At 41.3% G+C, this 16,782-nt stretch overlaps 2 protein-coding genes across 7 annotated transcripts in view; one reads left to right on the forward strand and one right to left on the reverse strand.

Moving 5' to 3' along the window:
* Nucleotides 1-5,300, reverse strand: part of L2HGDH (L-2-hydroxyglutarate dehydrogenase) — a 43,348-nt gene extending 38,048 nt beyond the window's left edge. The window contains exons 1-3 of the mRNA XM_032405049.1: nucleotides 5,102-5,300; nucleotides 875-990; nucleotides 18-169 (exon numbers count right to left, since the gene is read on the reverse strand). Coding sequence (XP_032260940.1) covers nucleotides 18-169; nucleotides 875-990; nucleotides 5,102-5,241 — 408 coding nt within the window. The 5' untranslated portion in view covers nucleotides 5,242-5,300. The remainder of the gene's footprint in view (nucleotides 1-17; nucleotides 170-874; nucleotides 991-5,101) is intronic.
* A 101-nt stretch (nucleotides 5,301-5,401) lies between these two features.
* Nucleotides 5,402-16,371, forward strand: DMAC2L (distal membrane arm assembly complex 2 like). Of its 6 annotated transcripts, none has more exons than XM_032405051.1 (5): nucleotides 5,402-5,495; nucleotides 12,501-12,612; nucleotides 13,517-13,725; nucleotides 14,312-14,483; nucleotides 15,882-16,371. In XM_032405051.1, the coding sequence occupies exons 2-5, from the start codon at nucleotides 12,506-12,508 to the stop codon at nucleotides 15,994-15,996; spliced, it is 603 nt and encodes a 200-aa protein (XP_032260942.1). In that variant the 5' UTR covers nucleotides 5,402-5,495; nucleotides 12,501-12,505; the 3' UTR covers nucleotides 15,997-16,371. The 6 variants fall into 6 exon arrangements, with proteins under 6 accessions (XP_032260942.1, XP_032260943.1, XP_032260945.1 ...); XM_032405052.1 differs by lacking the exon at nucleotides 5,402-5,495 and adding an exon at nucleotides 5,502-6,104; XM_032405054.1 differs by lacking the exon at nucleotides 5,402-5,495 and adding an exon at nucleotides 6,111-6,524.
* The last annotated feature ends 411 nt before the right edge of the window (nucleotides 16,372-16,782 follow it).

Raw genomic sequence — 16,782 nt, forward strand, 5'->3', positions numbered from 1 at the left:
CTAGCAAAATGCCTTACCTTGCCACATTGTTTGTAGGAAATTCCCTTTTGGTTACAATACTCATAGATGAGGGCTGCACCTTGTACACACAATTTAGCTTTCAGAGATTCAGGTTTATAATAAATTCCACTATGTATGACACCACTGTTATGTCCAGTCTGGTGAACAGCTACCGGACAAGAGAAAGAGGGTAAGAAAAAAACACAATGCATACAAAACCTCCACAAAAGTGGAGGAACAGACATAGTTGAAGCCATTAGAGACCACATTATTGAACATTCTGTCTGAGTTCGTTCTTACAGGCAGGGCACCGGTAACTTCCTCTACTAGCCATCCCTGGTGTCCATGCCACATCCCCCCAGCCCATCTTTGATTTCAGTTACAACTCTGGTGCACAAACCCACCTCTCACCACCAGCAAACCACTTCAAGGGCCCACTAGAGCTCTGGGCATTCTGCATGCCCATTCCTAACAAGTGGAGGAGTGAGGGGAGAGAAGACTATGCCTCAACATCCCAGGGGTAATCATCAGCCAGTAGAAACACTAGCTGATGAATAAATGAGCACAATACTTAGAAATGTTGATGTAGCTCCTCAGAGGTCCCAGAGGAATCAAGCTCACAACAGCAACCATGATAAAGTACCCTCCTGTGGCTTTTCCTCCTTCCTGGTTTACTCTCCACACCCCCTCGCTCCTGCCTCCTAAACAACCTTTCAAATAAATCACCTATGCTCAAGTTCTAGTCCGAGGCTCTGCTTTATGGAGAAACCTAACCAGGGTACTAACATCAACATTCAACATGAAAGATGCAGGATTGAAGAAATGAGCAGGTATTCAGGTTAAGCCCAAAGAGCAACATTGACATTATACATACCTAAATCTTTCTCCTTTTCCAGAACACCAATGGAAAGTGCTGGATGTCGCAGGATGAGTGCTCTGGCAGAGGCGAGGCCCACAATTCCGCCACCGATAATGACTACATCAAATGAACTTTAAGAGAAAGTCACCTTTAAAGTAATGCATGTTTACAGTAGATCTCATAAAACTCCGTGTGCATAATTTTCATCATCGGTGAACAGTTAAACTATTAATCTGTAATCATGAAAACCAAATATTTATTGGGCTTTATGTTATTGGCTTCTTAACAGAAAAAGCCTTTAAGAATTAGAGGCACTGCCTGGTCAGTAGTATAAACAGCTACACCCTGCAGGCAGGGTAACTAGTTGCCTAAACTGCTCTCCATCTCTAAATCTCCACAGCCCTCTGTTGGGGCTGGCTGCATCTGTGATTACTCTGTTAGTCATCACACTCTTCTCTACCATCTATTCGTTTGAAATTCAAGGGCAGGGGCACCTGGGTGGCTCAGACTTTTGGTTTCGGCTCAGGTCGTGATCTCAGGGTCCTGGGATTGAGCCCCGTGCTCAGTAGGTAGCCTGCTTGAGGATTCTTTCTCCTTTCCCCTCTGTTACTCCCCCTGCTTGTGCGCGCAGGCTGTCTCTCTAATAAAATCTTTAAAAGAATAAATTAGGAAGGCCATGTATAGTCTATCTAATTCAGCAATGAGAAGAAGAAAAGTCTACCTTTAGCACCTACCTCATGGCGAAAAAATCTAGTCTTATATGAACATGGCCAATCTTGCTTTTTCTACACCCCACCTATTTTCATCTCTTCCTGAATTAAATTATTTTCATGCAAATCCTAAACATTACCTGTAAATATTTTAATAAGTTATTTCTAAAAGGCCTCTTTAAAACATCCCCACAATACCAGTATTCTAATTTTTTAAATTATTTTTTTAGTTTTTTGTTGTTCTTGTTTTTTAATTTTAACTGGCTCCATGCTCAAAGTGGATCTTGAACTCATGACCCTGAGATTAAGAGTCACATGCTCTACCAACTGAGCCAGCCAGGCACCCCCAGTATTCTAATTTTTAAAAAATCTGCAATAAACATTTTATATCATCAAATATTCACCATAAAACTTTTAGAAGAAAACAAAGGAGAAAACCTTTGGGATCTAGAGCTAAGTGAAGTAGAAGACACCAAAAGCATGATCCATATAAAAAAATTTGATAAATTGGACTTCATCAAAAGCAAAAATTTTGTTCTACAAAAGACCTTGTTAAGAGGATAAGAAGACAACTAACAGACTGGGAGAAAATACTTGCAAACCACATATCTGACAAAGGACTCATATCTAGAATAAAGAACTCTCATATAAACCATTTAGAAAATGGGCAAAAGATACGAACAAAACATTTTGTTCATCAAAGAGGAAAGATATATAGATGGCAAATAAGCACATCAAAAGATATTCACTACCATTAGTCATTAGGGAAATGCAAATTAAAACTACAAGGAGGTATCTCTACACCCCTATTAGAATGGCTAAAATTTTTAAAAAATGATAACACCAAATGCTGGTGAGAATGAGGGGGAACTGGATCACTCACACACTCCTGGTAGGAATGTAAAACAGTACAGCCACCCTGGAAAAAGAGTATAGCAGTTTCTTAAAAAACTAAACATAAATCTTTGCCACTGTATAACACGCTCCACTCCAGTCAGATAATTGCTATAGGCCTTGATGGTGGCAACTTCCTTTGTTCTAGTCTCACTCGTACATAGGAAAAACAGATCTTTGGGCTTATATCTTACCCAATTTGGGTCACATCATTGGTCTCCCACTCTTCCTCAGGCCATTCTTTGGATTGTTGAAGATGTTAAAGGATATAATGGTCTCTTTTTGAGTCCCAAATATGGACTCCACTCATCTCAAGTTTTTCTGTAAGGGAAATTCTAATATTCAGAACCTGGATCCCAGGTGCATGACTTCATGTTTTATACTCTCTTGGGAAGCTCTGGTGTAGTTTTATAAATCAATACGAATATTTCTCAATGGATATTCCTTGTATGGCCCTACATTAAAAAACACGCCTACAGGGGCACATGGTGGCTCAGTTGGTTAGGCACCTGCCTTCAGCTCAGGTCATGATCCTGGGGTCCTGGGATCGAGCCCCAGATCGGGCTCCCTGCTCAGCAGAGAGTCTGCTTCTCCCTTGTCCCTTCCCCCGCTTGTGCGTACACTCTCTCTCTCTCAAATAAATAAAATCTTTAAAAATAAATAAAATAAATATAAACCATGCTTACAATGAAAAAAAATTAAGCATGTACTAACTAAATATGTCTTAGCAACTACACTCTTGGGCATTTATCTCAGAAAAATAAAAACCTATGTTCATACACAAAACCTGTACATAAATGTTCACAGCAGCTTTGTTCATAATAGCCCAAAATTATAAATAGTCCAGATATCCTTCAACTGGTGAATGGTCAAACTGTATTACATCCATACCATGAAATGCTACTCAACAATTAAAAGGAACCCACTCTCATTATCGGCAACACCGTGGATGAAGCTCAAAGACATCATGCTGGGGCACCTAGGTGGCTCAGTCGTTAAGCATCTGCCTTCGGCTCAGGTCATGATCCCAGGGTCCTGGGATCAAGCCCCGCATCGGGCTCCCTGCTCGGTGGGAAGCCTGCTTCTCCCTCTCCCACTCCCCCTGCTTGTGTTCCCTCTCTCACTGTGTCTCTCTCTGTCAAATAAATAAAATCTTAAAAAAAAAAAAAAAGACATCATGCTGTGTGAAAAAAGCCAATCTAAAAGGTTATATACTGTGTGACTCCACTTATAGAACATTCTCAAAATGACAAAATTTTAGAGCTAGAGAATAGATTAGTGGTTGCCAAGGGTTAGGAAGGGTGGAAAGATGGGATGTGAATATAAAGGGATTGTAACACATGAGATGTCTTTGTGGTAATGAAACATTTCTGTATTTTGTGGTGGCAGTTACACAAATTAACACGATTAAATTGCATAGAAACACACACAAATGAGTGCATGTAAAAACTAATGAAATCTAAACAAGGTCTGTGGATTGTGACAATGTCAATTTCCTAGTTTTGATATTGTACTATAGTTAGGTAAGATGCTATCACTGGGGTAAATTGGCTGAAGGATACATAAAATCTGGTTTGGGTTTTTTTTTTTTTCCAACTTCCTGTGGACCTATAATTATTTCAAAATAAAAAGTATAAACAAAACCTTCACTAGCCCTACTTTTCTTAAGAAAAGCAATCCCCAAATAATTGTCTATATACCCCCACTATGACTCACAAATCCTATCCCACTCTAAGCCCCTCCAAACCAGTAACACACAGCAGCCATTCAACTTTTGAAACCTCAACACTTAATCACTCCCTCTTCTTAAAAACCTCAACACTTAATCATTCCCTCTTCTTAAAAAGCCTCCCAATGCTCTTAGAATAAAATTCAATGTGGTTAAAAGAAAATAAAATCCCTGCTGTGATGTAGCCTCTCTCCAGTGTCATTCCACACCATCTCTGTTCCACTAAGAACAGTCACACTCATCTTGTCCACCTTCTAGTTCTTGAAATAGCCAAGAGCTTTCCAGCTTTCAAGCCTTAGCATAAGCCACTCCCTCCACACAGAGCAGAGAAAGACGGTGGTTTCTAATGTGACCTCCGAACTTCAAATCACAGGACACTTACTTGTGCACGCTTTGATTAGCAACTGAGCTGCTTCTCACAGGGGCAACTCTATGCAATGCTTGCCAGGAACCGACTGATTTAAGAACGGTTTCAGGTCTTCCAAGCAACACCAGAGATGTCAGCAAATAAACAGTATATTTGATTGCTTAGTGTGGTAGGTCCTTTTAAGCCTTAAAACGACCACGTACGGGAGAGACTAGGATCCGACTCACAGTTGAGCCTTTAAGGAGCTTAAGTAACCCACCTAAGAACTGAATAGGAAGTGGAGGGGTGGTATTCAAAACCAGAACTGCTCTAGACCTCTCTACTCAACACTGCCTTACTCTTTTCATCCCGCACACAAACACAACGAATGAATCCTACAAGGTAACTCCTGGGATCCGAGGTTGGAGCCCAGGCTCCACAGGATCCTGACCTTCTCTCACGCCCGGGACAGGGAAGTAGAGCAGGGCAGAGGTCCAGCAAGAGGCACCTCGGAGAGAAGCAGTAGTAGCACAGGCGACGAGAGCGGGCCAGCGGCTACTCACCGGGTGCTGGCTCTACGGCCACCCTGGCACAGCGGCCAGGGCCTCCCCTGCGCCGGCCGGCACGCCGCAGAGAAGCCCCCGGGGAAACCCCCGCGGGCCGGCCCGCAGGCACCGCTCAGGTAACGCAGCGCCGGCACCATCGCCTGCACCCTCCCCTGCCCTCCCTCAGCCCCCAGAACTGGCCACTCAAGCCGGACGCTGCGCGGCTCCCGGCTCCGTCTAGCCCCGCCTCCCACTCAGGGGCCAATGCAGCGCGTGCCGACGCCCCACGTGGGAGTGGCGCCAGTGGCCAATGGACGCGCGCGGCGGAGGGCGAAGGGCAGGCCGGCGGCGCAGTAGACGCGGGGGCATGCTCGCTCCCTCCCTCTCTCCCTCCCTCTCTCCCTCCGGCGCCGTGAGTAGAGGAGCTAGGCCCTGAGCGAGGCGGGATTAGGGTGGTGGTTACGCTCTGCCCTTTTCCTTCTCCCATTGCTGGGCTGGCTGAACAGCGGGCCTGTCGAGTTGTGTAGCCTCAGACTTCACCGCCCAGCGTCGTCGGGGCTTTGGGAGAAAGTCGGGGCGTGACGGGGGGTGAAAACTCTCCTTTGGGCGGGCCCAGCGGCCTGCCTGCCTCCCGCTCGGCCCGGCCCCGGCCAGTTGGAGGCCGGTTGCTGGCCACGGGCGGGCCCCTTCCCCCCCCCCCCCCCCAGGCCGAGTGCCCACTGAGGGGCGCTGCCTGTCCAGCGCTAGCCCTGGCTCCAGACGGAGGCTCTTTGTCACGGCAACGCCTGGCAGCCTGCAGTCTTCTGGACTTGTTTTTGTGGGGCTCCTGGCCGTGTCCTTTCTCGGTGCTGTAGTTACGGAGCGCCGGGAAGAACCAGACGGCTCGGTCTCTGCCATCATTTAGCAGTCTGCTACCTTATCGTAAATACTGGGTCGAGATACGGTTTTAAATATGCTGTGCGGGGCTGGGTTCAGCGACTCACCTGTATAGGTGTCTTCACCCCGTTTCCTTATCTGTAAGGTGAGGGAGGTGGGCTGTGTAATCCCTAAAAAGTTCCGTGATTCACTGTTACCGTGGCAGTTCAACACCTGCACTCTGTGCCTGATGGCAGTTCTTAATTTTTAGGGTCAGAACAGCTGAACAGAACAAAAGTAGAATGTTAAAAACTTTATTGCTGGGAGGACTTTGTTTGAATTTGGCTCCAGCCATTAGTCTGGTGGCTTGGGGAAGTCATTTCGCCTCTTCGCCTCAGATTCTCCTCTGTGAACTAGGAGTGAGAGTCGTGTCCCTCGCATAGGGCTGTTGCGTGGAGTACATGAGATCAGTAAGGCTCGTGGGTGTTTGGCACAGTGAAGTACAGTTGACCCTTGAAGAGCAAGGGTTTGAACTACTCTGGTCCACTTAGAGGCAGATATTTTTCAATAAATACAGTACAGTACTGTAAGTGTATTTTCTTAGGATTTTCTTAACATTTTCTTTTCTCTAGTTTACTTTGTTATAAGAATACAGTATATGGGGTGCCTGAGTGGCTTAGTTGGTTAAGCATCTGCCTTCAGCTCAGGTCATGATCCCAGGGGCCTGGGATGAGACCCACATCCGGCTCCTTGCTCAGGGAAGAGTCTGCTTCTCCCTTTCTCTCTCCCTCTGCCTCTTCCTCTGGGTCATGCTAACGTTCTCTCTCTCAAATAAATAAAATCTTTAAAAAAAAAGAAAATTCAGTATATAATACATATAACATGCAAAATATGTGTTAACTGTGTTATCTAATCAAACAGGCAATTAAATTTGAGGGGTCAAAACTTATGCAGATTTCAACATCTGGGGGGATGGTTGCTCAAGAATCAACTGACTGGATAAATTACTGCTTTTATTATGTTTACATGATTATACTTCTTGGACAGTTGACTATTTGTGAGAACAATGTAGAATGTTACTTTTTCCTTCACAAATGAAAAAAAAATAAGATGGTTATTTGTTAAATTCAACTTTTTGTTTTAATTGTAGAGTCTCATACAACTTTAAGGAACAATAGAGATCCTGTGTACCCTTTACCCATTACTCCCCAATGCTAACATCTTGCAAAAATATAGTACAGTATCATAACCAGGAAATTGACATTGATACATTCCGTTGATCTTATTCAGATTTCCTCATTTTTACATTTGTGTGTGTATTTGGTTCTATGTAGGTTTTTTTTTTAAGATTTTATTTTTTTGACAGCACAAGCAGGGGGAATGGCAGAGGGAGAGGGAGAAGCAGGCTCCCCACTGAGCAGGAAGCCCCAGGGGGGGCTCGATCCCAGGACCCTGGGATCATGACCTGAGCCGAAGGCAGACACTTAACCGACTGAGCCACCCAGGCGCCCCAGTTCTATGTAATTTTTATCACATGTGTAGATTGTTGTGTCGCCACCACAGTCAAGCTACAACACCCTACATCACCACCAGGGATTCCTCCCGGTGCCCTTTTATACTTCAGTCCTGCAGGGCACCCCCTCCGCAATCTGTTCTCCCTTTCTAAAATTTTGTTATTTCAAGAATGTTCTATAAACAGAATTATAAAGTATGTAACTTTTTGGAATTAGCTTTTTTTCACTCGGCATAATCCCTTGAAATACATCCAAATGGTTGTATGTATCAAAGATTTATTCCTTATGGCTGAGTAGTATTTCATGGTATGGATGTACCACAATAGGTTTAACCATTCACCCATTGAAGGACATCTCTATTGTTCTAGTTTTTAGCTATTTGGAATAAAGCTGCTATGAACATCAGTGTACTGCAGTGAACCTGTTTTTGTTTCTGTGGGATAAATGCCTAAGAGTCCAGTTGCTGGGTCATACATATGATAAGCACATGTTTAGTTTTGTAAAAAATTGCCAAACTGTTTTCCAGAGTGGCTGTACCTTTATACATTCCCACCAGCAATGTTTGAGAGATCTGGTGTCTCCTCATCACCAGCAATTGGTGTTGTCACTATTTTTTATTTTAGCCATGGATAAGTATGTAGTGGGAATGGTTGTTTTTTAGTTTGCACAGGATGTAGTCGATTTGTTACTAGGTTAAATACAGAATTATACATTTCTATGGTCTGTGGTCAGACTTTTATGGGCCACTTGAACCCAAAGTAGTGACTTATTTACCATGTGATTTTGAGTACATGCTCCTTAGTTTAGCAAGGTGAAAGAACTCACAGTACACCTGCTCTTTGCCTAAAATTTTTTTCTTCTTATTCTCTCCCCTAGGTTTGTACATTAATTTGTTTCAATTAAGTAATTTCAAATCAAGAGCCCACCTTACATTGATTCATACACCCCATAATGTCTTTGGTATGACATCTATATTCATGACACCACCCTCAGTTGAGAATTCATGTTAATCTTCCATCTGTGTCAGAACCTATAAGGTGTTACTTCAATGAGCCCCATGTGATGTTGGCCTAGGAATGGCTTTGGGGAACTTCGCTTCCAATTTCTAATGAATTCTTCAGTTCCATTTCGTTAGACTTTATACACCTCAGGAATAAGAATTGGCGTCACTGATTTGCAGTGAGGTGGGGCTGTAATTTGGGGGAAGAGCTCCCCAATTCCAATACCACCCCATCCCTACAAATTTTATTTACCTTCAAGAACTAGTTCCTTAGTTCAGTCTTTTGAACCACTTAGTTTGAATAGCCCAGCTAAGTAAAAACAGAACTTCCACTTAAAAAAAAAAAAAAACTTACTGTTTTTATGCAAACGGGAACTGTCAACCAAACCTACTCAGAAACATTTTATGTATATCTTGAATTAAAACATTAGAGATCTGGCCTTCTCGAAGTTACAAGCATAATTGCAATTTTTAGAAACATGTGCTCTAAGCCAGATTCTGATAGTAAGAAGGAGCTTTTTAAAGTGGTTTTAGTTTCTGAATTATTTATTGCAGCAATAATTTAGTAGTGGCTGTTTTTTTTAACTTGCTGTTAACTTTTTTTTTAATCATTAGAGCTAAATTCACCAACTCACCACTAGAGGTCTCCTCTTTCCTTATAGAAAACTCCCCGAGGTAGCTGCTTGAATTCATCTGCAATTTCTAAAATCAGCACAGGCACAGTTGAAAATGTAAAAACCTACCAATTTTTTTATCTTTATTGCCAAGTAAAATTTTTATAGTCATGTTTAAATTATTTTAAATATAACATCTAATATTTTTAGAGGTCATAGTGGGTGTAAATTTAGCCTTTCCTTTAAGCTGAATTATAAAGTGAACCAAAATGAATCAAGTGAAAGTACTCAATTTTCACAGACCACTCTAATTTACCTGCTTAATAACAGTCTCTCTGGTTTTACCTTTCTCTATGGAAATATACTAACCATTGAAGATTACTAATTAGCAAATATTTATTAAACTCTTGCATTAGGGGGATGGGAATGTGCTAGGTGCTAAGAAAAATAGCAATGAATAAGATGTGATCCTTGCTGTCCTTTTTGCTCTGCATACTTTCCTTTTTTTCGGCCTAACTCAAAACCCTTAATTATCCTTTAAGACCCATCTCAAAAGACCTCTAGCGTGAAGCCTTCTCTTCACTCCCTCCTCTCGGATCTCGCAGAACTTGTTCATACCTCTATTAAGATATATTGCATATTATTTATTTGTTCTTATGTTGTCTGTCTTCGTTAGACTATACATTCTGTGAGGATAAGGAACCTTGTCTTTCTCTCTGTGTCTCTCCTTTGTTGTTTTTATAATCTTACCATTGTATCTCTGGCACTAGGTATAGCAGACATTCAATTAATACTTATTGAGTGAATGAATGAATGGATGGATGGAGATGGCATTTGAATGAGGTCTTGAGGTTGGGTAAGATTTCCACAGACAGGGTGGGGATGTGGGGCAGAGAGGGACAGTAAATAGGACAGCCTGAGTTGAAGCTGGAAAGCCCAGATAAATGAGATTGGCAGCCAGTCGAGTTACCAAAGGTGGGCACAGGTGGAGAGAGCTTTAACAAAAAGCCAGGAAGGGCTGAAAACAAGAGAGTGATAGCAGGGGGTAGGTTGCAGGAATGAAGGCAGATGATGGTAGAAAATAGATGAAGAGGAGTGCCTGGGTGGCTCAGTTGGTTAAGCGTCTACCTTCCGCTCAGGTTATGATCAAGTCCCACATCAGGCTCCCTGCTCAGCGGGGAGCCTGCTTCTCCCTCTGCCTGCCCCTCTGCCTGCTTGTGCGCTCTCGCTCTCTGTCAAATAAATAAAATCTTAAAAGAGATGAAGAGGGGAGATGATCCCAGGGTCTGTCCTCAGACCTCATCTCTCACTGTTCTAGAACCTCAACATCTTCAGTCACTTCTTGGCTCTAAGGTCTCTTTCTAGTCTTCTTTTTCCCCAGTTCTAGTACCATCCAGGACTGAGGAAAAAGCCCTGGACTGGAAGGAGAGAGAACTAGGTTCAAGTTTCAATGCTGCCACCAATTAGCCATGAAACATTGAGCAAGTCCTTTTATTTTATTTTATTTTATTTTAATTTTTTAATTGTTATGTTAATCCCCATACATTACATCATTAGTTTTAGATATAGTGTTCCATGATTCATTGTTTGTGCATAACACCCAGTGCTCCATGCAGAACGTGCCCTCCTCAATACCCATCACCAGGCTAACCCATCCTCCCACCCCCCTCCCCTCTAGAACCCTCAGTTTGTTTTTCAGAGTCCCTCGTCTCTCATGGTTCTTCTCCCCCTCCGATTTCCCCCCCTTCATTCTTCCCCTCCTGCTACATTCTTCTTCTTTTTTTCTTTCTTAACATATATTGCATTATTTGTTTCAGAGGTACAGATCTGAGATTCAACAGTCTTGAGCAAGTCCTTTTAAATGTATGCATTTATTAATACCCCACCTTGTTCCAGAAGGGATTTAGGGTGTCAGTAATTTTCTTAATATCAGGGCTTCAGTTTCCTCATCTGTAGATGGTCTAGGTAGTCTAAATTCATTCCAATTCTCCCATTTTGTGACTCTGATTCTCATGATTTGTTGGTTATCTCCACTTAGAAGTTCTGCTAACACTTCATATTTAGAATATGAAAAACTGGGGATGGAGGTGAGGGAAACCTACAACCTGTCCTCCTGACATTGACATGTGGCATCAACCAGTGACCTGGGACCAAAACTTAGTGTCCTCTTCAACTATTCTGGCCCTTGTCTCAGCATCTCACTGAGCCATGTGGAAACTACCCTGTAATGTCATTCCCATTCTTCCCCCACTTGGTCCTTTCCCATGGCCACATGTAGTTGAAGCCCTTGTTAGCTGTCTCTCTGTTCTGTTTTATTGACCCTCAATCTCGATGCTGTTGTCCAAGTAATATTCTGAAGCATAGCTCTAACAATGCCAGTGCTCTTTGCTTAAACTTCAGTGACCCAACTGCCTGCAGCAGACAGTCCAAATTCCCTTGCTGATCATGGGAGACCCTTCCTGATGTGACTGTGCAAATTGTCTGCCTCCTCTTCTAAGGATCCCCATGTACTCACCAAACTGAACTACAACACGCCTTAAACGTTTCTGCCTCAGCTAATCACTTGACATACCTTCTCCCGTTGAAATCCTGGTCTGTTCTTATTTTAACTCTTTGAGGAATCTTTCAGGTTCTATCATTTATTTTAACTACCTGGTAACTTGTTTTAGCTCACTCACCCTGCATTCAGTTTTCAGCAGCTCAAAGACAGAAACCACATTTCATTTATCTTTGTTTTCCCCCAACGTAGCACACTACTAGAGAAACTTGAACTGAAATAAATCAGATTGAGACTCAGTTCAGAAATCACTTTCTCAACTCATGGTTATAAATTTTTACAGCTGGAAATCATCTGAGCAAATCACCTTATTTTACAAGTGAGAAAACCCAGGGTCAGCGAGGTGAAGTTACTTGCCCAGTCTTTCCTAGCTGCCCTTGCATAGTTCTTTGCACTGTTCTGGTGATAGTACTTGCAGCCTTGGCATAGAGAGGTCTGTTTTCATGTCTCCTCTCCCTCCCTGGCTATAAGCATCTTAACCTTGACACACTGATCCTAGGTGATTTCAGTTTGTCCTTTTGCTACTGGAAATGTAGACTGGGAGCAGAGCTGGTTTCAGCAAATGTGTGGGTGCACTGCCTGGATGGACATCTGCTGGCACCACTGTGGGCAGACTCCAATTGAGGGGTGAAGAGTGAAACTTAACATCAAGGCTGGAAGGAACCTTAGAGACCATCCAGCCCAGCCCCTCTTTTCTGCAGCAAAGAAATGAAGAAACAGACAGGAGTGACTTGCTCAAAAACTTTGAGTGGCAAATGACTCATCAGCTTTATTGGCACAAGAGCGTTGACTTTGAAATTGTAAAGTAAGTTACTGGATGTATGGGACTCAGATTGCCAGCTAATGATCTAATATGGATACTGTTTTGTGTGTCTAGATCAAATGATGCTGTTTGGAAAAATTTCCCAGCAGTTATGTGGCTTAAAGAAACTCCCATGGTCATGTGACTGCAGAAACTTCTGGGGCTGGTTGAATGCAGTGTTTAATAAGTAAGTTACTCTAACTGAAGTGAAGAGACGTGGGTGTTATTACAGCTACATGAGTTCCCAGTAGCTAATTTGGTTATTTCTTGTATTTCAAATGCTTTTTTGTACAATGTGTGCAATAGGATCCTAATTTTATTTAAAAACAAATAAAACATACACACAGACATTGAATAAAGACCAGAAAAATAGATTACAAAATATTAACTGACTACGTTGTAGGATTTCAATGATTTTTCTTATTTGTCCTTTTGATGCTTTTCAAGTTTTCTAAAATGAAAATATATTATTTTTGTAACCAGAAAAGCTCAGCAAATGTAATTTTAGAATATACTATGGCTTAAGGGATATAGTTAGCCTTTTGAATACTACCAGGGGGACTCAAGTTTTTCAAAAAGTGGGTGGCATACTTAGAAATACCATTTTGAAACTAATGAAACTAATCTCGTTGCTTAATACAGCATTAACATGACTAATTAGAAGGGTATATGTAGAAATTAATAAGTATCACTTAATGAGATTAATTTGAACATAGATTCAAAATTATTCCCTTTTATATTTTATCATTAATAAAAACAATAACCAAGTATAGTTATTCACTCAATACATGGTTACTGAGTACCTCCTGGTGTCAAGCACAGTGCTACATATGAATCAATGAAGACTCATGCCTGCCTGATAAACTCATATAAAAATAATAGGCCTTGACTGAGTTCACTTGGAAACAAAAACAAGGGAGCAGGAAGAGCCATCGTATGTTTTTTTTTACTGGCTCTTCCTAATATACTTACCTCCCTCCTCAGTCATTTGAAAGGAAAAGTTGTTGAAGTAGCGTATTTATGCTGGTGACTAAAGTTAAGCAGCTAGTGATTATACTAAAAACGAACCGCTTTTGTTCTCTTGCCAACAGAGTGGATTATGAACGCATCAAGGATGTGGGACCCGATAGGGCAGCATCTGAGTGGCTGCTGCGCTGTGGGGCCACAGTGCGCTACCATGGCCAGGAGAGGTGGCAGAAGGACTACAACCACCTCCCAACCGGACCTCTGGACAAATACAAGATTCAGGCGATTGATGCCACCGACTCTTGTATCATGAGAATTGGATTCGATCACCTGGGTAACTACCCTGTCATTTGCTTATGGGAAATGTAGGTGATTTGCAATGACATTTTGTTGCAGGTGACTCACTATTATAGTCATAGGTGTGTTCCTTTTTGCCCTTTCCAGTACCATCCAGTCTTTATTCCTGTGTGTGATTCTTTAAAATTAAATAGAGGTTACAAACGCCGCCTTCTCCTTTCTCCCTTCACTAAGCTTGTCTCTACATGCCTTTATTTTGTGCTTATTGGTTTAAAATTCAAGGCCTTGTTTATCGAACTATCTTTGTCAAATTTCCATCATTTGAGAAACTCTCAATAATGTAAGAATGATCATACCCATACATTTTCTGCTTGCGTGGGCATTTCTTTCCTCCAGTACCTGGGCATCTGATTCCAGAATGGTCCTGCCCATCAGCACAACCTGTATAGTGAATACCTGGTGTGGTTCTTAGGGTAACTCATCATCCAAGTCTTCCGGGGACTAAGAGGTTTCCCCGGACATAGGATTTTCAATCCTAAAACCAGAATAGTCCTGGCCAAACTAGGACAGTTGGTTATCTTAATGGTAAAGCAGGTTCTTAAAACGTACCTTTTATCTCCCAGAGGGCCTACAGCATGTTGAAAAAATAAGACTATGCAAGTGTCATTATATTGAGGATGACTGTTTGGAGAGACTTGGTAAACTTGAAAATTTACAAAAAAGCATATTGGAAATGGAGATAATTTCATGTGGGAATATCACAGACAGAGGCATCATTGCTTTATATCACTTAAGGTAGGTGGTCAGCGCCAAAATGGAAACTTGATAATGAGGTTAAAATGAATAATTAGAATTTAAATTAAAAAGAATTTTTTTTAAGTAAACTCTATCCATAGTGTGGGGCTCGAACTCTCAACCCTGAGATGAAGAGTTGCATGCTCTATCAACTGCGCCAGCCCAGTGCCCTGAATAATTAGAATTTAAAACAGTTGAGGGGCGCCTGGGTGGCTCAGTCGTTAAGCGTCTGCCTTCGGCTCAGATCGTGGTCCCAGGGTCCTGGGATCAAGCCCCGCATCGGGCTCCCTGCTCAGCGGGAAGCTTGCTTCTCCCTCTCCCACTCCCCCAGCTGTGTTCCCTCTCTTGCTGTCTCTCTCTGTCAAATAAATAAATAAAATCTTTCAAAAAATAAATAAATAAAACAGTTGAGAGGTGGCGCCTTTTTTTAATTTGGAAAAAATACATAAAATGACTTAACTTTCATCTGTAATACTTTCAAACAGTTAAAATTATCAACCTTAATACATTGTTATATTGCATTTCTTAGGGGACATCTCTTTAAAAAAGTATTTACTTAGTAAATATATTTGGCTGCTGCGCTGTGGGGCCATGGTGCGCTACCATGGCCAGGAGAGGTGGCAGAAGGACTACAACCACCTTATTATTAATTATAATAATTATTATTTATTAATGATTAAGGCATGTAGCATGGTGCCTGCTCCAGTAAGCGGCCAGTGGGCATTTGCTATTATGCTTCCTCTCCATCTTTTAAAGCATTTTTTCCCCATGTTCTGACAGTAACCTCAGTATCACAGGAAGTTTAAGAAATTTTTTTTTTTTTTTAGTAATTTCTATACCCAATGTGGGGTTTGAACCCATGACCTCAAGATCAAGCGTTGCATGCTCTTCTGACTAAGCCAGCCAGGCATTCTCCCCCTGCTTTTTTTAAGTTTATTTCTTTTTAGTAGAGAAATTTTAAACATTGGAACCAAAAGTAGTAGATTGTTTCTTACATTAGTTGAGGCTTTGAGGCTTCATCTTTTAATGAAGTTCCTTTAAGAACTTCCCCAATTTTTTTCCCTTTCTAGATTAAGACTCATATTTCGTATTTCACATGCAAAGGAGTTCTATGCTATAATACATGTATAGTATTTGGAAAGATTCAGCTAGAATTATTGATGTAATTCAGAACAACTAAACTTCCCAAGGTTTGGCTTAGTTCCTAGCATGAATTTCATTTAAAGTCGCATTCTTAAAATTGCTGTTCTAAAAGTCATTTTGAAAGTATAGTATAGTGTGATATAAGTACATTCTGTGTGTCATTTTTTCTAAAAGCCTTTAATGGAGTTTAATTTTAATGCTGTAAGAGTAAAGGCCAACTGTAGTAAATTTTTTTTTCCTTCTTTTTTTTTGCAGAAACCTCAAGTACTTGTTGTTAAGTGATCTTCCTGGAGTAAGAGAAAAAGAAAACCTTATCCGAACCTTTAAGACAGCACTGCCTTCTCTGGAACTAAAGTTAGACTTGAAGTAAAATAATAATATTCGATAGGTGTCTTATTTCAATATAAAGTATCATTTGAAATTGTTGACCCTAAACAGCAATAAATATTATATAATCATCAACAGACCTTAAGGATGTCATATGACATTTCAGAAGCAGAGAGTACATCATGTAGAGAATAAATATTCAGACTTGACTCAGTCTATGCACATTAAATCATTTTAAGAAAAATGGAAACCAGGTAGCAGTTTAATTCTAATATATTCCTCATTTTATATATCTATGTAGGTAACTCTTATGTAGATAATGACAGAGTTCTTTAAAGTGATTTAGGGCCCCTGGGTGGCTTAGTCGGTTAAGCATCTGCCTTCGGCTCGGGTCATGATCCCAAGGTCCTGGGATCGAGCCCCTCATCAGGCTCCCTGCTCAGCCGGGAGGCTGCTTCTCTCTCTGCCTCTCCCCATGCTTGTGCTCTCTCTCTGTCAAATAAATAAATAAAATCTTTAAAAAGTATATTTTAAAAAACTAAAAAAAGTTATTTAAATGCAACAGATATTCTTTATTGTACTTTATCAGTAATTTATAGGACTGTTACCTTTTAAAGTTACTGAAGCATGCTACTATAAATGTACAATTATGAGAAACTGAAAGCTAAATTTCAGATTCATTGGTGGAGCCAATCATAAAAGGCGGTCAGTGGTTGTTGAGGCATTCATATTGCTTCCCAGGATTTGTATACATTTCTCATGATCCTACATTCCTGTGTTCTTTATAACATACACCTTTCTCTGGCTAATTTGTCTATTTTGTAAGCTT

This window comes from Phoca vitulina, unplaced genomic scaffold (genome assembly GCF_004348235.1).
Source record: "Phoca vitulina isolate PV1807 unplaced genomic scaffold, GSC_HSeal_1.0 scaffold7, whole genome shotgun sequence".
NCBI classification, from domain to species: Eukaryota; Metazoa; Chordata; class Mammalia; order Carnivora; family Phocidae; genus Phoca; species Phoca vitulina.

What these genes read in the sequence shown, in the direction of transcription:
- DMAC2L (XM_032405051.1), top strand. Translation starts at nt 12,506, where the DNA reads ATGATGCTGTTTGGAAAAATTTCCCAGCAGTTATGTGGCTTAAAGAAA. An exon ending in TTGAATGCAGTGTTTAATAA is followed by an intron (nt 12,613 to 13,516) that starts GTAAGTTACTCT and finishes TCTTGCCAACAG; the next exon opens with AGTGGATTATGAACGCATCA. An exon ending in AATTGGATTCGATCACCTGG is followed by an intron (nt 13,726 to 14,311) that starts GTAACTACCCTG and finishes TTTATCTCCCAG; the next exon opens with AGGGCCTACAGCATGTTGAA.